Source organism: Hemiscyllium ocellatum, chromosome 26 (genome assembly GCF_020745735.1).
Source record: "Hemiscyllium ocellatum isolate sHemOce1 chromosome 26, sHemOce1.pat.X.cur, whole genome shotgun sequence".
NCBI lineage: Eukaryota > Metazoa > Chordata > Chondrichthyes > Orectolobiformes > Hemiscylliidae > Hemiscyllium > Hemiscyllium ocellatum.
The window spans coordinates 10,940,273-10,965,065 of record NC_083426.1 but is presented as its reverse complement, the minus strand read 5'-3'; the positions used below and the strand labels follow the sequence as shown (position 1 = coordinate 10,965,065).

The 24,793-nt window shown below is 44.0% G+C and overlaps 1 protein-coding gene across 1 annotated transcript; it reads right to left on the bottom strand.

Annotated features, from left to right (window-relative positions):
- Window positions 1-2,271: 2,271 nt before the first annotated feature.
- LOC132828079 (vesicle transport protein GOT1B-like) lies at window positions 2,272-22,196 on the bottom strand. Its single transcript, XM_060844992.1, has 5 exons — window positions 22,172-22,196; window positions 16,876-16,967; window positions 15,258-15,436; window positions 11,056-11,137; window positions 2,272-2,322 (listed from the first exon to the last, which is right to left on the bottom strand). The coding sequence occupies exons 1-5, from the start codon at window positions 22,194-22,196 to the stop codon at window positions 2,272-2,274; spliced, it is 429 nt and encodes a 142-aa protein (XP_060700975.1).
- Between the last annotated feature and the right edge of the window lie 2,597 nt (window positions 22,197-24,793).

The following is a 24,793-nucleotide window of genomic DNA, read 5'->3' as shown; positions in this document are numbered from 1 at the left end:
CTTCAAGGCAGAGATTGATAAATTCTTGATGTCACAAGGAATTAAGGGCTACAGGGAGAATGCGGGTAAGTGGAGTTGAAATGCCCATCAGCCATGATTGAATGGCGGAGCGGACTCGGTGGGCCGAATGGCCTTACTTCCACTCCTATGTCTTATGGTCTTATGGGTCAGAATTGTGTCTCTGAATTTTTTCTCGTGCTGAATCCTGCATCAATCCTATCTATGATGGAGGCTGAGGGGAAACCTGATAGAAATATATAAAATTATAGGATGCATGGGTAGGCTGTATAGTTGAAGTCTTCTTGGGTGGAAATATTAAAAACAATGTTTAAGGTGAGGGGATACGTTTAAAAGAAATGTGCAAGGCAAATCTTTTACACAGAGGGTGGCAGGTGCTTGGAATGTGCTACCAGGTGAGGTGGTCGAAACTGATATGATAGCAATGTTGTAGAGGTGTTTAAATAGACACATGAACAGACGGGGAATAGAGGAATATGGACTACGTGCAGACAAATGGGATTAGTTTAGAGTAGCGTTATGGACGGCACACACTAGATGGCTGAAGGGCCTGTTCATTTGCTGTACCTTTCTATGTTCTCTGTTGTGTGATACAGAGGTGCTGGTGTTGGACTCAATCCAATCTATGTCATGAAGAAAGTTAAACATCACACAACACCAGGTTATAGTCCAACAGGAGCAACACTCCAAAAGCTAGTGCTTCCAAATAAACCTGTTGGACTGTAACCTGGTGTTGTATGATGTTTAACTTTGACCATCCCAGTCCAACACCGGCTTCTCCACATCATATCATGAAGAAAGTTACATTTCAACATTTTTACCTGGGCTATACCAACATTTCCCTAATTAACATCAGTTCGGAGGAAGGGTCAACGGACCCAAAACATTAACTCTGATTTCTCTTCACAGACGTTCCCAAACCTGCTGAGGTTTTCTAGCAACGTCTCTGTTTTTGTATCATTTTACCTGGGCATCATTTAGTCCGAATGTGTCATTCCCTCAGACTATTTGATTTTATTATAATATCTACAATAGGCAATTGTAGTCTGTTCACTATTCAGCACCTAATTCTTCGAAATCAAAATTATAAATAAAAACATAGATCAGTAATGCTTTGAAATGTCATGTTCAGCAGTAACCAGCAGAATCTTAGAACTCTAGAGGAATACTGCACAGAAAGAGACAATCAAGACCACCTTGCTGTTTAAGTAATTATAGTAGCTCCGTACTGGCCATGGTGCATCCCAATTTTGTCAACTGGACACGGATAATCATGGAAACATATACTTGAGTAACCTCATTACTTACTGGACTCCAGTACAAAGCAGAAAATGTGTTGCTGGAAAAGTGCAGCAGGTCAGGCAGCATCCAAGGAACAGGAAATTCGACATTTCGGGCATAAGCCCTTCTTCAGGAATGCTTATACCCGAAACGTTGAATCTCCTGTTCCTTGGATGCTGCCTGATCTGCTGCGCTTTTCCAGCGACACATTTTCAGCTCTGATCTCCAGCATCTGCAGACCTCACTTTCTCCTCCAGTACAAAGCAGCCCATCCACCATCTTAAATATATACTCCCTTCAAAGTTTGGGAGAAGATTTGTAGCTCGGGTGCTCGTTGTTACGGTTCTGTTCGCCGAGCTGGGAATTTGTGTTGCAGACGTTTTGTCCCCTGTCTAGGTGACATCCTCAGTGCTTGGGAGCCTCCTGTGAAGCGCGTCTGTGATCTTTCCTCCAGCACTTGTAGTGGTTTGAATCTGCCGCTTCCGGTTGTCAGTTCCAGCTGTCCTTTGCAGTGGTCGGTATATTGGGTCCAGGTCGATGTGCTTATTGATTGAATCTGTGGATGAGTGCTATGCCTCTAGGAATTTCCTGGCTGTTCTCAGTTTGGCTTGTCCTATAATAGTATAACACTATAGAACAAGCCAAACAGAGAACAGTCAGGGAATTCCTAGAGGCATGGCACTCATTCACAGATTCAATCAATAAGCACATCGACCCGGACCCAATATACCGACCACTGCAGCGGACAGCTGGAACTGACAACCGGAAGCGGCAGATTCAAACCATTATAAATGCCGGAGGAAAGATCACAGAAGCGCTTCACAGGAGGCTCTCAAGCACTGAGGATGTCACCTAGACAGGGGACGAAATGTCTGCAACACAAATTCCCAGCTTGGTGAACAGAACCACAACAATATACTCCCTTCACCTCAGCTGCACAGTGGCAGCACAATGTGTACCATCTCCAGCGCACTAACTCACCAAATCGTCAACAGCTCCTTGCATGCCCATGGCTTCTACCATCTAGAAGGACAAGGGCAGCAGATACATGAGACCACCACTACCTAAGCCACACACCATCCTGATTTGGAAACATATCGTCACTCCTTCACTGTCGTTCGGTTAAAATCTTGGAGCTCTGTCAAAGCTTTACATTTTGTGCTTGTCTGGAACCTTAACAGTGCAGTCAGGGCATCTGCGGCACACAAACCTCTGCAGCAGTTCCAGAAGGGAGCTCTTCACCACCTTCTCAAATGAAATCAGGGACAAACAATAAATATTGGCAAAGCCAGCCATGTCTTTTTACTATGAATGAATAATTTTAAAATTCACACAAAACCTGTTGTATGAGCTGATGGTGCATTGTGTGAGTGAATTATCATAGAATCCCTTAAGCATGGAAGCAGACCATTCAGGTCGCACCAACCCTCCAAAGAGCATCCAACCCAGACCCACCACCCTATCCTATCCTTGTTTCCCTGCATTTCCCATGGTTAACTGACCCAGCCTGCACACTGTGGTAATTTAGTGAAACCAATCCACCTAACCTGCATATCTGTGGATTGCAGGAAGAAACCAGCACACCCAGAGGAAACCCATGCAGACACTGGGAGAACAAGGAACTCCACACAGACAGTCACCTGACTGTCCTTGGTAGTGTGAGGCAGCAGTGCCAACCACTGAGCTGCTGTACCCATTGTATATGCTGGTGGCCTGCCCTGGGTTTTCTCATGGTTCCCAGCCAGAAAGCTCATTATCACCCATTGTATGCACGACAGTCCTGTTCTATTTTGTTATTGTAACAATTCACACTCCCTTTGAAATGTGGTATTCTTGCGTCCATCAAGAGTGCAAAGCCAAAATCTCTTTGACTGCATGTCACTGTTTTCAACAATACTCAAGTTCTGTATGATCAAGCAACAAAACGTCATTTTATTAACAGCTTGATGCCCATAGAAAAACCCAGAAACATAGAAACATAATCTTCATTTGGAGTCAGCGAATTGTCTCTTAGTGAAAGGCATTATTTAGACTAAGATTTGTTTTCAGGAGCCAGTATGAGATTGGCTGCTGACTGTGTCTCAGGTGTACAAGAGATCAAAAGCTTTTGTTGTATCCTCACCTGAGAAATCCCGAGAATTCTATCTGAATATAGCCTAGCCCTAACACACACACACACACACACACACACACACACACACACACACACACACACACACACACACACACACACACACACAGAATGACAGATATCTGGCATTGCAACATTTTTTTAAAAATTGAGCCAAAACCTGTATTACAAAGCAAATAATTAGATGGACATTCTACCAAGGCAATTGAGTGAATCTATCACTCACTTTAATTGAAAAGGGTATAACATTCAACCAATGTCTTTGTCAGAAACAAAAACAGAAGTTGTTGGAAAAATCTCAGCAGGTTTGGCAGCCTCTGTGGAGAGAAGACAGATTTAACGTATTGGGTCTAGTGACCCTTCTGCAGATCAGACCCTTCTTCAGATCAGTGAAAGAAACGTCACTGGATTCAAAATATTAACCCTGCTTTCTCTCCACCAATGCTGCCAAACCTGCTGAGATTTTCCAACAATTTCTGCTTTTGTGTCTGATTTCTGCAATTCTTTGGGTTTTTTTTGTCCAATGCCTTTGTATCTGAGCCATCCCAGAGGACCCATGACGGTGGCAAAGCTTGTGGAGAAGAGTGAAAAGACAGAGGGAATATTTGGAGTAAAGGAAGCAGGCGAGGGACAGGACCAAAAAGACCAGTAGTAAAGTTTCTCTTTAGAGAGCAAAAACCTGCATCTGCATGGCAAACCTTATCAATATGCTTCACCAAGCCCTCATGAGGAGATATTAGGACAAGGAGGAAAAAGCTTATTTGACGAGTTGGCTTTCAGGAACCTGTTCAAATGGATGAGAGGATCAGAGGTGAAGAGCTTTTTGAATGGAAATTCCAGAATTCAGGACTGAAGGCACAGGTACAAGTGGCGTTGCAGATCAACAATATGCAGGATGTCAGAAATAGAGAAGCATAGGGATTTCATATAGTTGTAGAACTGGATTAGAACAGGAATGGAGAATGTTAATGCCATGGAAGCATTTAGCGATGGAAATAAAGCATTGGTGGACTCCATAACCAAGTAGGTCAACAAACTCCGATTAACAGAAATAAAGGAAAGACTGTTGACTAGCTCATTGGAAATAACAGCTTTCCTAAAACTTTCAGCTGGAGTAATTGCCAGTTTTACACAGTATGGCCCTATCTAAAAACAGGTCCAGTGAAGCTGAGTTTATGGCTGATTTAAACAGATGATTTCTTCAGTTGCTCCTTGTTCTTTGGCTTGTCTTCACTTCAAAGAGCCTCCCTCACTAAATCTCTTCAACATCTGGAGAGAAAAACAAACAAGCAAGTGTGAAGATCCCTCAAAACTGATAAGATTACCTTGCATTTTATATCGCAACTCTGTGGGTTGCAATTTGGAGACTGATGTTGCCCTCTTTTTCTTAACCATAAAGATAAAAAGAGTATTTGCACTTTGCTGAACTATTTCAAATTGTCAGTTTGGTGCTGTTATTTTGTAAAGAGCCCATGAATTGGGGCCTGCCTTACAATTACATGAGCTGACCCTACAGACAACAGAAAGAAGGGTTTGGATGCACAATCCAGGCCACGGAGAATGGAAGAACAATAGGTCAGTCAATTTTGAAATAGCCCACTCTTATCAATGCGTTTATCCTCAAAAAGTGTGGACTGACACTTCAAAACTCTACACAGGGAGTGCTGCTTTGCAGCCAATTCCACCTGTTAATTCAATGTTCAGCCAAAGTCTTGCCTGGTTTCTCAGGAGGACATAAATGATTCTACAGTATCTTGTGTGAAGGAATATGGAAGACTTGGTACAGAATTAAAATACTACAGGTGCCAGAAACCGGAACTCAATGTGGAAAATGGTGAAAACCTCAGCAGGTCTGGCAGCAGCAGAAATTGACCAAAGATCCTCAGACAGCACCTTCCAAACTCACAAGCATTTCCATCTAGAAGGACAAGGGTAGCAGATACATGGGAACACCACTCCCTGCAAGTTCCTCTCCAAGTCACTCACCATCCTGACATGGAAATATATTACCATTACTTCACTCTCACTGGGTCAAACTCCTGGAATTCCCTCCCGAATGGCATTGCGGGTCAACCCACAGCAAGTGGACTGCAACAGTTCAAGAAGGCAGCTCACCACCATCTTCTCAAGGGCAATAGGGACAGGCAATAAACGCTGACCAGGCAGCTACACCCACATCCCACAAATGAATAAGTCAATTTTAAAAATTGTGGAGTGAGAAACAAAGTTAATGTTTCAGCTCAATGACCTTTCTTTAATGTGGAAGTTGATTCTTCTGCTAACATACATCGGTTCTGACAAATCGATCTCATAGTGATTGGAACCAGGGCCAGGCAATCTCATTGACTGTGAGATCCTTTATTGGGGTTGTTAACCTGGGTCAATCAGGGAGCCTGTCTGATGGTTATAAACAGGAGATTCAGAAGATCTCCTCAGTCTAGGGATTGCCTCGGAGCTGGCTGTTCAAGTTCATGTACTGTTCATATTTAAATAAAGGTTGACTTGGTGACAGGATACAGGCCTCTCTGCGCTTATTTTCAGTTCTGAAATGTTAACACTATCCTCCACAGTTTCAGCACTTTCTGAGTTCACTGGGGATCTGTTCAACATTTATATTTCCATCAACTTCACTAATAGATTACCTGGTCATATTTTTATTATAAGAACTTTTAGTGTGCAAATTAGCTGTTCCATTCTCCATTACTTTAACAGTAATTCAGTGATTGTGAAGTGCTATGAGAGCACCAAAAATAGTGAAAAATGCAATGCTATTTTCAGGCATAATTTTTCAATGTTAACTTCCTTCAGCTGTGTGAACCTTCAAGAAGAAGCACTACAGAAACTCATCTGCTGACAGCACCTTCCAAACCATGACACCTACCAGCTAGAAGGATGACAACAAATGCATAACAAGACCAACACCTATGAGTTTGTCTCTTAGCCATTGATCATCCTGACATGGAACTGTCATGCAACGGCGTGGTGAAAGTCCTGGAACAAGTTTCCTTCTCCTGCTGCCATCAGCTCTGTAGGTGGCACAGGTGGAGTCCAAGTACAAACAGGGGAAGAAACATGGCACCCACCCAATTCCTCAAACACCCACCTTTGACAGTGTCCAGATCTAGCTCTTATTCAGACCCATTCTCCAACTCGAGCCACTGCCAATGTAAAGATGTCTACATGCCGAAGATAGCAATGGTTCCAGAAGGCACCATCTGTTCAAGGGCAATATATTCTAACCTACAAAGCAACTTCAAAAGTTTATAAGAGATAATTTTATTAGGGATAGGCAACACGGTTTTGGGAAGGGTAGGTCATGCTTAACTTACCTTATTGAGTTCTTTGAGAAGGTGACAAAACAGGTGGATGAAGGTAAAGCAGTTGATGTGGTGTATATGCACTTTGGTAAGGCATTTGATTTGGTTACACAAGGTAGGCTATTGGACAAAATACAGAGTTTCGGGATTGAAGGTGATTTAGTGAATTGGATCAGACATTGGCTAGCTGAAAGAAGACAAAGGATGGTGGTTAATGGGAAATGTTCATCCTAGAGCTGAGTTACTAGTGGTATGCCGCAAGGATCTGTTTTGGGACACTGCTGTTTATCATTTTTGTAAATGATCTGGATGTGGGATTAGAAGGATGGGTTAGTAACTTTGCGGATGACACTAAGGTTCTCAAACCACGCAATAGATTATCTGGTCATTTATTCCATTACTATTTCAAGGGCCTTTCTGTGTGCACATTGGATGCTGTACATTACAACAATGATTACACTTCTAAAAATTACTTAATTGGTTATAAGGTGCCTACTGAGGTCATCATTTATGGAACATTCGTGAAAATGTTTCCTGCCTCATTTTCAAGGTGAGTTGTGACAGGAGTATTAGGACGAGGAAGCAGGAAAATGTATCCAATCTGCAAGATGCACTGGAGCAACTCTTCAAACCTACTTTGGATAAATGAGTTTTGCCAATGGATGTTGACTTTTGCTGATACTTATTTTTCGCACAGATGTTTGAATTTGCAATTCGTGATTTCATGGATACTGAGGATTTATTGTACTAATGTGTACAAATAAAAGTTATTGTATAGCATGTCTTTTAAGCCCCAAAATATATTGTGACATTAAACCCTATTAATGATTATTAAGTGACTTACAGGCAGCAGTGTTCTCCATGTATGCAAATAAATTGGCTTACCACTTTCTCAATAAACTATCCTGTCGTATTGATGTCATAAAACTAATAAACCTGACTGAAGATAGGATTTGTGAAAGGACATTTGAAAAGCATTCACAAGGGATGTTAAACATATATAATATTGCTGCTTGAATAGTTAGTTGAAGCAGCCTTAAAGGAACACATTCAAATATATTAGGACTCCATGGTACCAAGGAAATTCAGGGTAGCTGGCAAATTCAGTGGGGGAAGCATTTCTCACTCACTTTCATTGGTCAATATTTACCTCTCAACTAACAGCACTGGTCAGGCACTTTACATTAAAGAAGATACAGGCCATAATAAAATATCTTAGTCATAAAATGGTACATTCTGCCAATATTTCCTCTATTTGCTTCCTGCACATATCCAAAATCTGTGCACAACAGCAACCTCCAAAACCAGAATTCCATGGGACTGCGCAACTTAAAGGGAACATTGCTCTCTAATGTGTAGCACTCCCTCAGTATTGTACTATAGTGTTGGTCTGGGTTATGTGATCAAGCTTCCAAAATGGGGCAAGGATCCTCATTCACACATGATTGCAAAAGCCTGCACACCGACTCCCTCCCCATGCTGTTCCCGGCCAATATTAAACGCTCTCAATATGCTCAAACCACTGGTATAGATGAGCTGGTCAGTTATCTCACTGCTATTTGAAGGGGCTGACTATGTGCAAATTGGGTGCTGTACATTATAACAATGGTGAAGTTAAGTTACTAAAACAGTAACCAGTTTCCTCATTTCCCCGCCCCCCTCCTTTTCCCAGCCCAAGCCTCTAACTCAGCACAGCCTTCTTGACCCGTCCCTCGTCTTTCCCATCTTTCCATTCCACACTCCTCTCTGACCTATCACCTTCTCCCCCACCGTCATTTAGCTATTGCATCTCCAGCTACCTTACACCCAGCCCCACCATCCTCCCATTTATCTCTCAGCCCCTCTGCCCACATGCCTTATTCCTGTTGAAGGGCTTACGCCTGAGACATTGATTCTCCTGCCCCTCAGATGCTGCCTAACCTCCTGTGCTTTTCCAGCACCACACTCTCGACTCTGATCTCCAACACCTGCAGTCCTCACTTTCTCCTAGTTGATGACAATAATGGTGTCTCTTCTACAAGTTACTTAACTGGTTGGAAGGTGTCTGAGGCCAGCAAAAGTGCTACATTAGTGCTTGTGTTTCTTCCTATATTTTCTTTCTCAAGGTGAGCTATGACCAGGGCATTAGGGTGAGGAAGGAGGAAAATTTATCCAATCTCTAAGTTGCACTGACACAGCTCTTCAAGCCTACTTTGATAGCACCTGTCAAACCAGGACCTTCTACCACTAAGAACAAAAAGGGCAGTCAGTTCATGGGAACACCATCACCCACCATACTTCCCAGCAACGTTTTGCCTTGATGTCTCTGGGTCAAAATCCTGGATATATTTCCAAATCAGAATGGTGAGTGGCTTGAAGGGGAACTTGGTGGTGTACCTGCTGTCTTTGCCCCGTCATAACCATCTAGCAAGTTCCCCAACAAATCACTCACCATCTTGACTCAAATTTTCAAAAGAAAATTCCCTACCCACCTGCATGATCGGTGCACCTGTCCCACATTTTAAAAACTCATTCATGGGATGAGGGCATCACTGACTAGGTCAATATTAATTGCCCATCCCTAATTAACCAGAGGGCAGTTAAGAGTTCAACCACATTGCTTTGGGTCCGGAGTCACATGAAGGCCAGATCAGGTTAGGATGGCAGTTTCCTTCCCTAAAGGGCATTAGTGAACCAGATGGGTTTTTTGACAAATGACAATGGATTCATGATCATTATTAAACTCTTAATTCCAGATCTTTATTGATTTCAAATTCCACCATCTGTCATGGCAGGATTCCAACCCGGACATTACGTGGGTCTCTGGATTAACAATATCACTAAGCCATCACCTCCCACATGAACTACTACTGATGAAGAAAGCAACCATCGCCATCTTCTGAAATCACGGGCGATTGTGGATGGGCAATAACTGCTGCCTTTCAGGAATGTGAGACCGGGAATTAGCTGACAGAGATGGAAATTCAGTGCACTAACCAAATGCTGCAACTGAATTCCTAACCAGTGTTCGGCAATTTGCACTCTCTAGATTTTATTTAACTGCCAAAGTTGGACTTTAAAGTAATTGCCTGCCTTCTTTCTTAGATTGCAACTGCTTAAATCTTCTGTGGGGGAGTAGCTTTAATATTAATATTGATGATGTATGTCAATGAGACAGTGGATTAACATTCCCTGTAGGCGTGGAGCAGGATATAATCAAGCTAACTATTATATTGAATAAATGTGTCTCCTTCAGTGAGAAACTACAAATACAATTTTGACTATTCTAAGTTACCGTTCCAATATTAAAACCAATTCACAGTTTTTACTTACCTATACATTATTGAGCAGTTTGATCTGAATCTTAATGGTTTTTTTTCATTTATATGCATGAGAAATACTAACATTAAACAGACGCAAGCACAAGTTTAAATTTAAGGTAGAGAATGTATTATTTATCACTACACTGGCAGTGAATGCAGATTAAAACAGAAACTAATCATTTTGATAAAACCAACACTGATGAATTTAACTTGGTACATTTGGTTTCATGGAATATTGCATTAGTCATGTTGCAGAGAGCATAGAGAGACAGACAAGAACAGCACCACAAAGAGATAAAGAGAAGCATTTTTACATCAAGATAGAGAGAAATTTCACCACATGGAAAGATAGACAGAAACACGCTGGTTGAGACGTAATTTGGGACTGGGACTGACTATCCTCATGGCAATGCACACTGTGCTTGGGTCAAGAACAGTAACCTGGCACATGTGCAGAAAAGCCAGGCCCATATTATTTCAATTGGTATTCAGGAATGTGAAATAGAATTCAATTTCTGTGCAAGTTACTTTCCCAACTTATTATCTTCTGCTTTGGTTATGTCAACATTACAGGTCAATTCTTGTATTGTGCCAGCAAATCACTTTTTAAAAACAATATGAATTTGATTAACATTGCAGCCATGACTGAACAAATTGGATTTTTTTATAATGTGTTTGAGGGACAAATATTGGCCAATGGCATCAAGGTTAACCATCCCACAAAATAACATCATAGGATTATTTTACATTCACCAAGCAGATGGGACCTTGGTCTAACATCATATCTGAAAGACTGCACTCCCTCAGTGTCAGCCTTACCATTTCAAGCTCTCAAGTATGACTTGAACCAGGGACTTTACAATTACAAAGACAAGTGCTCTGCCATCAGAGCCACAGTAATAGATTGGCTGCGTTTCATTGGAAACATTCCTAAAGTGCCCTTAAGCATCACCATTTCATTGGAAACAAACCCATAATGAATGGGCAGTGCTGAGGAGTTTCTTACCGTGCTGAGTCCAGGGAGTGTAAAGATGAGACTCAGGATGGGAATCTTGGAGAGTAATTCCGAAACAACTGGAAGTGCGCCCCTGGGAAAACAGTTCCACATTGAGAAAGGTTAATTAATTTGACATTTTCTTAAATTAGAAGAGTTTTCTAAATCTTGACTTTAAACACATTTGTGGTTTCCTCTTTCTTTTCGCGATGTGAATGTCATTGGGCACCGTGTACTGACCATGCTCAGTTGCACTGAGGATAATTAAGGGACAGGAAGCGCAGTGTCCAGTGCTGCTCTGGTCTGGGCTCCACTCGCGATATCCCAAACCGAGCTCTGCTCCCGACCTGGGTATAGGAGGTCCCACCTTGAAAACGATCAAAAGCACTTGAACTGAAGCAGGTGGCCCCACTGCCAAAAGAACACAGAGTTCCCCACCCCCAGCCAGTATAGCTGGCATTCCCCTTGACCCAAGCACAGAGGGTACTGTTCCTGAGCCAAGCAAAGTACCATTGCCCTGAGGACAGTGTTCCCAGTCTTAAATTATTGAGCCTAGCCACTTTTCAGTCAGACAAAGAGAGGAACACAGACTTCAGTACTGGTGAGCCAGAAAAAACAGTGAGGGTTCAATTCCTGCCCTGGCTGAGGTTACCATGAACGACACTTCTTCTCAAATCCCCCCCTTGCCTGAGGCATGGTGACCCTCTAGTTAAACCACAAGCAGTCAACTCTCTGTAATGAGACAGCAGCCCTATAATCCAATAGGTGACTTGACTGTACCTTATTGGTAACCAGGGTGGGTTCTCAGACAACCCAACAGCTTCATAGTTACTTTTACTGACAGCAACCTCTAATGTCCAGGTTTTTGTCAAACCAAATTAGAATTCTCAAACTGTGCTGTTGGGATTTGAACCTACTGGACTTGTAGTTTCCAATTCTGGGTTACTAGGTTTAAAACATAATCCTGACCTAAAATTTTCAATCTAATTTTGCATGTAGGCAAGAGATTAATACAGTAGGTCTATGTGTGCATTTTTATTGATCAAACTTTACTCTCCCCCAATGAATATTCTGCTTCAGATCAAGGAAGGCAGATCTCAGGTGCCCCAAAAGGTAATCCATCATCCATTCCCTCAGTCATATGTTAAAATAAATCTGATGAAAGAAATTTTAAAAAACGCTGGTTGGATTTTGTTTGAGTGGACTAGACCTTTCCATCTCTATCTCGGGCCTAGACCTTTCCATCTCTATCTCGGGCCTAGACCTTTCCATCTCTATCTCGGGCCTAGACCGTTCCATCTCTATCTCGGGTCTAGACCTTTCCATCTCTATCTCGGGCCTAGACCTTTCCATCTCTATCTCGGGCCTAGACCTTTCCATCTCTATCTCGGGCGACCGACTCAACACAGACATCTATTATAAACTGACTGACTCCCACAGCTACCTGGACTACACCTCCTCCCACCCTGCCCCCTGCAAAAACGCCATCCCATCTTCCCAATTCCTTCGTCTCCACCGCATCTGCTCCCAGGAGGACCAGTTCCAACACCGCACAGCCCAGATGGCCTCCTTCTTCAAGGACCGCAGATTCCCCCCAGACGTGATCGATGATGCCCTCCACCGCATCTCCTCCACTTCCCGCTCCTCTGCCCTTGAGCCCCGCTCCTCCAACCGCCACCAAGACAGAACCCCACTGGTTCTCACCTACCACCCCACCAACCTCCGCATACAACATATCATCCGCCGTCATTTCCGCCACCTCCAAACGGACCCCACCACCAAGGATATATTTCCCTCCCCTCCCCTATCAGCGTTCCGCAAGGACCACTCCCTTCGTGACTCCCTCGTCAGATCCACACCCCCCACCAACCCAACCTCCACTCCCGGCACCTTCCCCTGCAACCGCAGGAAATGTAAAACTTGCGCCCACACCTCCACACTCACTTCCCTCCAAGGCCCCAAGGGATTCTTCCATATCCACCACAAGTTCACCTGTACCTCCACACACATCATCTATTGCATCCGCTGCACCCGATGTGGCCTCCTCTATATTGGTGAGACAGGCCGCTTACTTGCGGAACGCTTCAGAGAACACCTCAGGGACGCCCGGACCAACCAACCCAACCACCCCGTGGCTCAACACTTTAACTCTCCCTCCCACTCCACCGAGGACATGCAGGTCCTTGGACTCCTCCACCGGCAGAACATAACAACACGACGGCTGGAGGAGGAGCGCCTCATCTTCCGCCTGGGAACCCTCCAACCACAAGGTATGAATTCAGATTTCTCCAGTTTCCTCATTTCCCCTCCCCCCACCTTGTCTCAGTCGGTTCCCTCAACTCAGCACAGCCCTCCTAACCTGCAATCTTCTTCCTGACCTCTCCGCCCCACCCCACTCCGGCCTATCACCCTCACCTTGACCTCCTTCCACCTATCCCACCTCCATCGCCCCTCCCCCAAGTCCCTCCTCCCTACCTTTTATCTTAGCCTGCTTGGCTACTCTCTCTCATTCCTGATGAAGGGCTTATGCTCGAAACGTCGAATTCTCTATTCCTGAGATGCTGCCTGGCCTGCTGTGCTTTGACCAGCAACATATTTTCAGTTTTGTTTGAGTGGGTCCAATTAGTGAGTCTTTTTCTCCTCACCAAAGTCCTTTGCCATATAACATACTGGAAGGGTGAGTTGATGATGGTGAAGTGATAGCACCAGGTGACAAGGATGGCTGTAAATTACAATATTAGCAGTCTTTCTCCTTAACAAATGAGAAGTGAGCCTTAAGAAAGAAGCAAAGGGGTGCCAGAGAAGGAAGATGGCTTAGAGCCAAATTAGATACTGAAATACAGCAAACATTTAAGCAGCTTGGTGGCTCAGTAGTTAGCACTGCTGTCTCACAGTGCTAGGGACCCAGGTTCAATTCCACCCTTGGGTGACCATCTGTGTGGGTTTACTCTGGATGCTCTGGTTTCCTCCCACAGTCCAAAGTTGTGTAGGCTGGGAGAACTGGCTGTGTTAAATTGACCAGAGATGTGTAGGTTAGGTGCATTGGTGAGGGGGACATGTAGGGGCTTGGGTGGGATATGTTCTGGAGGGTCACTGTGGACTTGTTGGGCTGAAGGGCCTGTATCCACACTGTAGGGATTCTATGATTTCATGAACCAGCAGCTATGGGATAATGATGTGCCCATTGGTCTAATATTCCAGTTGATCAAGATGAGCACATAATCGATCTGATAGAAACAATGCAGGGGATATGCACATTACTGTTGTACTTTATTTACAGCTTAAATCATTTAATAACACAACTTTGCCTTAAATAAAACATACTGGCAGACAGCCTTCTCATTTGCACCCTCAGCTTCCTACTCAGAGACCACGATTATACAGCAAGCTGAGGTATATAACTGAAGTATTTGAAGTGTATACGTTTTGCTGGTTTATTGAGAGTGCCAGTTCATAAAGTTCTGGTTAAAACATAGTTTTCTGTTAAGAGGAATTTAAAAATTAAATTATGAACGCATGAAAAAAAATTTGCTGTGTCCATGTGGGCTACTGAGACTGACTTTGCCGGAGATCGCAACAGTTAAGACATAAGATATTCCGATGCAAGTTTCATTTAGTCCTTGTCTAGGAACAAGGTTGGGGCTTGTTGTATGATCTTTAACAGGTCACTCAAATGGAAAAGCAGTATTAAAGTCAGTCAGTGAGAGAGAGAGAGAGGGGTCCAAAGAATATGCCTCCATGTTCCAGAAGTGCTATCATTAGGTATGGGGACAATTAATCATAGAATCCCTACAGTGTGGAAATAGGCCCTTCGGCCAAATAAGTCCAAACTGACTCTCCAAAGAGAATCCCACCCAGACCCATTCCCAAATACTCAACATTTATCATGACTAACCAACACATCCCAGAACACTACAGACAATTTAGCATGGCCAATTCACACAACCCACACATCTTTGGACTGTGGAAGGAAACCCCCACAGACATAGGGAGAACATGCAAGCTCCACACAGACAGTCACCCAAGGCTGGGATTGAACCTAGGTCACTGGTATTGTGAGCAGCAGTGCTAACCACTGAGCCATTGTGCCAGGCAGATTGCGTGGCTCTCACAGGGAGACAGTGGATGAGTTCCTTTTCCAGCAGGTTGTCAGGTCTCTGATCTATTAACATGCCCTCCCCAGCCTCAGTATTTCTCACAGAAATGAGACTTACTTGAAAAGTAGAAAACATCCATAGCTTTCACAGAGCATTCCAAGCACCGGCCATCGCAGGAGCACCAGCAGAATTCCAGCCAGGAAAAAACTTGAACCTTTCAGTTTCTGCCTTTGGATGAAGAATCGGAATGTATTCTGCAGCCCAGTGATGAAGGGAAGGCCCGACACAAAGAGAATCTGACAGGAAAAACCAGCAACACTCCAGTATTGTGCCCACTTCACAATTTAGGGAAGACATGAATGCTTTGAAGGGGGTACAGCAGAGATTTACTAGCATAAGGACAGAGACAAGATGAGCAGGAGTAGGTCATTTGACCCAAAGTACCTACACTGACATTCAAACAGATCATGGCTGATCATCTACCACTACACGATTTTTACTTACTATCTTCATATCCTTTGATGCAATTAATGTTTTATTAAGGTGGAATGGTCTGGAAGCGTTAATGCTGGAAGGGAGGAGTGCAACCAACCATAATGGTGTTACGTGGGACTGGTAGAACAGCTTAGGATCTCAAAGGAGTACAACCTTCCAACAGCTTATTCCTTATAGTCTCTGCAACAATGTCTATCATACCAGTGTTCATGTGCTTTTAAACATCATCCATGGGGTGTCGTCATTGCTGGCTGGAGCATGATTTGCTGCCCATCCCTGAATGCCCAGAGGACAATTTGAATCAATTCTTTCGGTACATAGGGGAAGAGGAAGGGAGGGTTAATGGGATGAGGGGAGAGGGAGGGAGGCTAAAGGAGGTGAGGGGAGATAGAGAGGATGCAGGGGGTGAGGGAGAGGGAGGGAGGATTAAGGGGGTGAGGGGAGAGAGAGGGAGGATTAAGGGGGTGAGGGGAGAAAGAGGGACGATTAAGGGGGAGGGGAGAGGGAGGGTGGATTAAGTGAGTGAGGGGGAGGGAGGGACAATTAAGCGGGTGAGGGGAGAGAGGGAGGATTAAGGGGGTGAGGGAGAGGGAGGGAGGATAAAGGAGGTGAGGGGGGAGAGAGGGAGGAATAAGGGGAGGGGAAGAGGGAGAGGGAGGGGGAGAGGGAGGGAGGATTAAGGGGGAGGGGGAAGGAGGGACGATTAAATGGGTGAAGTACTTGGATTGTTATCTTCAGAGTTGTGAAGGCAATGACGCTATTTAATCAATACATTCTAAATTGAGGAGCAGTGATAGATCAGATAAGGAGAAATTATTTCCACTGGCAAAAAGGTCAGTTCCCAAGGAAACAAATTTATAATAAAGCAAAACCATTTTGTATTTTGCTTTAATAAAAGTCCATTTATCTTCAAATAATGTAGAACATTATGAAACTGCATTTGAAACATGAAATCAATTTACACAGTAATAGAAAATGATTTAATCCAATGATCAAACACAGTTATGTATTTGTGGCAGAATGTATCCTATCTAATCCAATGTAACCTAAATAATGGAAAGAAAATTGGAACCAATTTAATCTTTTATGTACACAGGGTTTCCTCTCCAAACTAAAATTTCGTACTGTCACATGTGTTTTCTGAGACCGTTTAGTTATGCTCCTCTCGAGATTCTTTTCTGTACTGTGAACTTCAGCAATCCACCCAACTCCCACATATTTTCTAAAGAGTAATACTCACATTTCCAAATCCAAGTAGCACTCTGTCAAAATATAAGAGGATGCCCATCAGAAGGAAAAAAACTCCGAATCCTATCAGTCCCACTCCAATCCCTAGAAAAGATCACATCTATTTGAATGGTGCACTCCTAAGTTTTTAATACTTCTTAATATACAAAGAACAAAAAACAATACAGCACAGGAAGAGGCCCTTCGGCCCTCTAAGTCTATGTTGACACATTTTGCCCTTCCATATTAAAACTATCTTCACTTACAGGATCTGTTTTCCTCTATTCTCTTCCTATTCATGTATTCATATAGATGCTTCTTAAATTGTTGTGGTTCTGCTCGCCGAGCTGGAAGTTTTTGCTGCAAACATTTCGTTCCCTGGCTAGGGAACATCATCAGTGCTGTTGGAGCCTCGTGTGAAGCGCTGCTTTGATGTTTCTTCCGGTATTTATATTGGTTTGTTCTTGCCGCTTCCGGGTGTCAGTTTCAGCTGCAGTGATTTGTATGTGGGGTCCAGGTCGATGTGTCTGTTGATGGATGTTCTTGCCGTTTCCGGGTGTCAGTTTCAGCTGTAGTGGTTTGTATATGGTGTCCAGGTCAATGTGTCTGTTGATGGAGTTTGAAACTGACACCCGGAAACGGCAAGAACATCCATCAACAGACACATCGACCTGGACCCCACATACAAATCACTGCAGCTGAAACTGACACCCGGAAGCGGCAAGAACAAACCAATATAAATACCGGAAGAAACATCAAAGCAGCGCTTCACACGAGGCTCCAACAGCACTGATGATGTTCCCTAGCCAGGGAACAAAACGTTTGCAGCAAAAACTTCCAGCTCGGCGAGCAGAACCACAACAACGGATACCCGAGCTACAAATCTTCAATCAGATTTTAAATGCTTCTTAAATGTCGTAATTATCATAGAGTCATAGAGATGTACAGCACGGAAACAGACCCATCAGTCCAATCTGTCCATGCTGACCAGATTTCCCAACCCAATCTAGTCCCACTTACCAGTACCCAGCCCACATCCCTCCAAACCCTTCCTATTCATAGACCCAGCCAAATGTCTTTTAAATGTTGCAATTGTATCAGCCTCCAACACTTCGTCTGGCAGCTCATACACGTACCACCCTCTGTGTAAAAACGTTGCCCCTTAGGTCTCTTTCATATCTTTCCCCTCTCACCCTAAACCACTCCCCCACCCCAGGGAAAAGACTTTGCCTATTTATCCTATCCATGCCCCTTATAATTTTGTAAACCTCTATAAGGTCACCCCTCAGCCTCCGACGCTCCAGGGAAAACAGACTCAGCCTGTTCAGCCTCTCCCTTCAGCTAATCCAAGATGGAGGACGGGAAAAATTTCTGGCTGTAAGAGCTACTCCTTTTTTTGAGGTATTTTAGGTGTTGGAGGTGATTTCCTCGAATTTCAGGAGCAGTAATTAATGTTTTTTTGCTGTCGCATTGTTTTGGAACTTTGGCGAAAAAAAGTCAAAACAACAGCAGTTTTAAAAGGGAGAAGAACAGACAAAGGAAGCACATGGTGAGGTCAGTGCAGGAGAGGGACTCCACCTGGTCCAGTTGCTTTCTGTGGGTCCACTCTCAAGAAGGCCGACATAACATCTTTGGAGTGACCGTTGATACGGGTGCAACTGAGGCTGTTGGGATAGGTAACATTGTTTCACTGACCTTATGTTCAAAGTGAGCATGGAGTGCATTGAGTTCATTGGGTAGGGGTGTACGGTTGCCTGCGATTCTGTTTGACTTTGTTTTGTAGTCTGTTATAACGTGTAAGCCTTGTAACAAATGACAGGTGTCTGTTTGGTTGGCCTGGGTCTCAAGCTTAGTTTGGGTTTCTGTCTTGGCACCTCTGATGAGAGGGGTAAGAAGCATATCAGCCACAATCAAATAGCAGAGCAGACTCAATGGGCTGAACAGCCTCATTTGTGCTCCGATATCTTTGATGGCCTTGCAAAGGCTGTATCTGGATTTCCTGGTTAGATCAGGGTTGCCCGACTTATATAATTCAGACCTAAGAGCTCGGAGTTGATCCATTTGGTGTGGATTTTGTCCTTGCTGGTATTCAGGAAAAGTCCCATGCCTTTATAGTCCCCAGTGCGCAAATCAGCTGTCTGTTCTTCAAAGTGAACACTAGCTTTCAGACAATCATGCTGGTGTTCTGTCACAGAGTAGTTGTTATCTTGATTGTGGCATTAAAACTGGTTGAAGTCGATGAGCTTAGCATCAGTGTGAAAAATATCCACAGCTGGGAGAGCCTGTCAGTAGTAAATTACAGCGTTATTACAAGCAAGTGTGCACAGACACACCCCATTTAACATTACTTTTCCAGGGATCTGTGATGAGCCTTTGCACAGAACTGTTACTTTTATTTTGTCATGTAGGAGACAAATGATGTTTGTGAAGTTAGTAAGGCTTCCAGATTACTGTAGCACCTTCCAAAGTACATCAAAGGCTTCTGTGCTGAGGAAGAAAGTCATGAATAAAGTTCACACTGTAAATTTTTGCTATAAGTTCTGTGCGTTAGGATTGAGCCCTCCACTATCACTTGATGAAGGAGCGTCGCTCTGAAAGCTAGTGCTTCCAATTAAACCTGTTGGACTATAACCTGGTGTTGTGTGATTTTTAACTATGAACAAAGAGGTGTTCTTTTCTCTACATTATTTCTGCAGTTAGTGTACAGGTAGTTCTCCTGTAATGCATGCTTATTAGATGTGATTTGGTTGCCACGCATCTCTGAATTGTGGATTTCTTCTTTATAAAGTAAACTCGCGCTGTTGCCCAATTCCAGGCCCAGCAGTAGCTGAACAGCACTGCCAGTTCCTCCAAAATAAGGAAGAACAGTTATGAAGAAAGTTGAGACTGAAGAAAATTGCCCAGAAGCTCTGAGTCAACAGCAGGGGTGGGGCGAGTCCACACTATCCCTCCAGCAGCAACTTGCTGCCTCACAGCGCCTGAGACCCGGGTTCAATTCCCGACTCAGGCGACTGACTGTGTGGAGTTTACACGTTCTCCCCGTGTCTGCGTGGGTTTCCTCCGGGTGCTCCGGTTTCCTCCCACAGTCCAAAGATGTGCGGGTCAGGTGAATTGGCCATGCTAAATTGTCCATAGTGTTAGGTAAGGGGCAAATGTAAGGGTATGGGTGGGTTGCGCTTCAGCGGGTCGGTGTGGACTTGTTGGGCCGAAGGGCCTGTTTCCACACTGTAAGTAATCTAATCTAAAACTCAGTCTCGGGATCCTCTGTCTGCAAAATGCAAATTCAGTATGAGGGTGAGGGGGTAAGATTTAAAAGGGACCTATTATGTCTGTGTCCACCACCTCCTGTGGCAGTGCTAACAGGTACTCTTAACTCTTTGTGTGTAAAAATTAGCTTTTTCTCTTTTAAACATCCCCCCCTTATCTTGAAACTGTCACCTAGTAATTGACCCCTCACCCTGGGAAAAAGCTTCATATTTTGCACTGTATCCATGCCATTCACAATCTTATAAACTCTTATCAGGTCACCCCCTCAACCTCCTGCACTCTAGTGAATACAAATTCATCGAGGAGAAAGTGAGGTCTGCAGATGCTGGAGTATCAGAGCTGAAAATGTGTTGCTGGAAAAGCGCAGCAGATCAGGCAGCATCCAAGGAACAGGAAATTCGATGTTTTGTCGAATTTCCTGTTCTTTGGATGCTGCCTGACCTGCTGCACTTTTCCAGCAACACATTTTCAGCTCTGAATACAAATTCAGTCGACCTAATCTTTCTTCATAGCTAAAATCCCTCGGATGAGGTAACTTTCTGATAAACCTTTTCTCTACCTCCTCCAGAGCATCTACATCCTTCAGGTAGTGTGGTGACCGGAACTGTAGGCAATTTTCCAAGTGTGGCCTAACTGAAGTTTTATAAAGCTGCAGCATAACTTGTCTATCGTTATACTCAATGCTCCTTCCAATGAAGGCCAGGATGTCATAGGTCTTTTTGACAACTTTATCTACTTGCACGAGATAATATTCAGGAGTTGCTTTCTACAATAGACAAGCCAATCCCTATCATTGACTTATGTAACAAACACAATAAGTGATCTAAATACTGAGCATATATGCAAGGAAATGATTTCTACGTAGTGAGCAGTTGTGCAGTAAGTGTACATGCATAGCACATGCTAAAATTAATTGCACAAACCATAACCTCCATCTCAAATCTCTAACGTGATCAAGTTCCCCTCCAAATGCAAATCACTTTGTTATATTTTTATTGCGATAGGACTGATTTTGGCAATTGCTCAGCATCTATCTCTAGTCTCAAGAAGGAGATGAGGAGGTTTGTTTTCTCTTTCAGAGATTCATGAGTCCTTACCGAGCAGTGGAGGCAGGAATTGAATATGTTTAAGGCTGAGGTGTATAGATTGTTGACTGACACAAGGAGTCAAAGCATGTAGGACAGGAAGTAGGAGTCTGGGGTCATGGGTTCAGAGGCAGTGATGGCTGCTGGGGAGATCTAAGTTATCGTTCACAGCGATGAGGCCCCTTTAAGTTCTTGCGCCTTCTTTAATAGTGGATATGCTTAACTGACCATTTTGGAAGCTTCATTTTAACTCTAAAAAAAGCCAGTAAAAGACCCTGAAGATCAAACATTTTGATTCTCACCCGCAACTCAACCACCTCACGGCCACCTCCTACTACCACCCGACTTCCACCCTCCCTCACCTACTGCTGGTCTCACAGTCCTCAGGGTCATGACTATCTTCCAACGTTGACTTGGGATCTCCTCAGAAGTTGGTTGGGAAGCAGTGACATCAGAGTAGCTAGGGAATTAGAGACTATATTCAGACCAGCCATGTCCACACTGAATGATGAAGCAGGATGGAGGGTCTGAGTGGATGGAGGGAGGACAAGGTTAGACCTTTTTACAGCCACCCTGGCAATTCCCCGTCTTAACACCAGCAGGATTTGGGTGAAGTTCTGCTTGTGGTACAGATTTTAACTGTATCAGCTGTTAGGTGTGTGAGAATCAGCGAGTAGAGGACTCGTGAAAAGAAATCTTTGGAATGCAACAAATTGTAATTCACACCAGACGCTTAGCGAAGCGTAAAGAGTTGGGAATTACATGTCAGAGTTCAAGTAGTAGTGACTCCTTCTGTTTTCACGTTGGTGAATTCTTTCTTAAAATCTCCGGCAGATGGTTTTCCAGGTCAGTAAGAGTCAATATAACTCTGAGCACTAATCAATAACTTTCAACCATTTGCAAAGCTTCAGCTTTCCAAAACACGTGCACCATACCTTCCCCTGTGCCAATACTTACTCTGCGTGTCAGTTAAAGAGATCATTTTCTTCAATTTTTTTTTAATAAACAAGAAGAATACATGTGATATTTAATCCAGATTCTGACGGCTTTCCAGACGTACTCGAGTTGTTGCAAAATGTGACCCTTGGCTCGAACAATGAGTCTGATGGAATGTGGAAACATTTACGCAGCAAACATGACCTCAGGGACTGTGGTGAAAGTCCATTCCACTATCTCCGGCATATCAACTACAGTAATGCTTCTTAATCGTAATTCTCAATCTTAAATCATAAAACCAAGGCAATGTCCAGAGACTTGCGGTCTGCTGGGAGGTCACAGTATGATTCCAAGTTGGCTTGATATAACATACCCACAACTGTGCATTTAGAACAAAGAACAGTTTAGCACAGGAATAGGCCCTTCGGCCCACCAAGAATGTGCTGACACATGATGCCTTTCTAAATTAAAACCCTGCCCATATCCCTCTATTCCCTATCTATTTACATATCTGTCAAGATGCTTCTTAAATATAGCCATTGCTTCTGTCTCCACCACTTCCTCTGGCAGCACATTCTGGGCACTTACTACCCTCTGCATTAAAAGCTTCCCTCTCACACCTTTATTAAACTTGCCCCATTTTACCTTAAACCTATGTCCCTGAGTAATTGACATTTCTATCCTGTGAAAATTACACTGACTATCCATTCTGTCTATGCCATAGAGTTGGAGAGTCATAGAGACGTACAGCACAGAAACAGACCCATCTGTCCAACTCATCCATGCTGACCAAATATCCCAACCCAATCTAGTCCCACCTGCCAGCACCCAGCCCAAATCCCTCCAAACCCTTCCTATTAATATGTCCATCCAGATGCCTTTAAAATGTTGCACTTGTATCAGCCTCCACCACTTCCTCTGGCAGTTCGTTCCATACACATACCATGTCCCACATGATTTTATAAACCTCTATATGACTAGACTACCTAGACTCCCTACAGTGTAGAAACAGGCCCTTCAGCCCAACCAGTCCACACCGACCCACTGAAGAGCAACCCACCCAGACCCATTTCCCTCTGACTAATGCACCTAACACTATGGACAATTTAGCATAGCCAATTCACCTGATCTGCACATCTTTGGACTGCGGGAGGAAATCAGAGCACCCGGAGGAAAACCCACACAGACACGTGGAGAGTGTGCAAACTCCATACAGACAGTTACCCGAGGCCAGAATCGAACCTGGGAACCTGGCGCTGTGAGGCAACAGTGCTAACCACTGAGCCACCACAAGAGGTGTAAAACCTATGCCCACATCTCCCCCCTCACCTCCATCTATGGCCCCAAAGAATCCTTTCACATCCAACAGAGATTTACCTGCACTTCCACACACATCATCTACTGTGTCCGTTGCTCCCGATGTGGTCTCCTCTGCATTGGGGACACAGAACGCCAACCTGCAGAACATTTCAGTGAACATCTCTGGGACACACGCACTAAACAACCCCACCGCCCTGTGGCTGACCACTTTAACTCCCCCTCCCACTCTGTCAAGGACACGCAAGTCTCAGGCCACCTCCACCTTGCATTTGTTCAGATTAACCTCCATCTGCCATTTCTCCACCCAAGCCTTTCTATATCCCACTGAATACTTTGGCAATCCTCACTATCTGCAACTCCCCCAATCTTTCTGTCATTTTTAAACTCACTAATCAGGCCAACTACATTAACCTCCAAATTATTTACATATATTACAAACAACAATAGATTGGTCAGGGGGCAACGCAACAAGATCCACCCTCTCCTTTTCCCACAGGGCCTCAAGGATACTACGTGCTGACCACTTCCTGATGGAATTGAGGTTGAAGGTGTTTTGTTCGCAAATTTCTCCACAAAGGACAAATGACATGGAATGGTCCAACTAATTGTGTTGAGACCAGTCCCATCCTTTCCAACTCTGGGACAGGTAGAACATTAGTATACACTTGGTGATTGTGTGCTAGGGCCCAAAGTACAGCTTGATGCAGCCTCACATAGGTGACCACCAGGATAAGGTACATCAGGTACATTCTTCCCCCATTTATCTACAATTTTGTACATAATGTCCTTGCAGACATAGTCTGTCTTAGAGCTCCAGATGAAGTGGAAAGTAGTTTGGGTAATTGCATTGGTGCAGGCTCTGGGAATGGACCAGACCTGTGCCATGTACAACAATAGAGAGCGTGTCTAACAACTGTACCTGCAATGGAGAGGGAGCAGTGTTCCCAAAAGCCTTGTTTCTGCCTCAGCTTGGCAAAACTCTCCTCCCGAGGTTATGCATATGCCCCAGCCCCTCCAAACCACATTCTCAGTACAAAATGGAAGTACTTTATCTCTCTCCAGGCACTACTCACTCAGACTAAAAACCCGGTTTCTGAGCGGCCGAGCCCATGTCTGTGATCCCTTTCTTTATCGTGGTGACTGAACCGAAATCTCCCAGAATCCTTCTCCTCGATTCTCACCAGCACCCTCTGTTTTAGAAATTAATAACATAATCCAAGAGAGTCAACGTGGCTGCACAAAGGGATCTGACAAATCTATTACAGTTCTTCGAGAAGGTGACAGGCAGGATCACTAAATGGGCACCAGTAATACATTTGGATT

Bases quoted from the DNA above. Each gene is read 5' to 3' on its own strand.
- LOC132828079 (XM_060844992.1), bottom strand. From the start codon at position 22,196: ATGATCTCTTTAACTGACACGCAGA. The intron at 16,968-22,171 runs GTAAGTATTGGC...GATCTTTTCTAG, and splicing joins CTCTTTAACTGACACGCAGA to GGATTGGAGTGGGACTGATA. The intron at 11,138-15,257 runs GTAAGTCTCATT...CTGTTTTCCCAG, and splicing joins GGATGTTTTCTACTTTTCAA to GGGCGCACTTCCAGTTGTTT.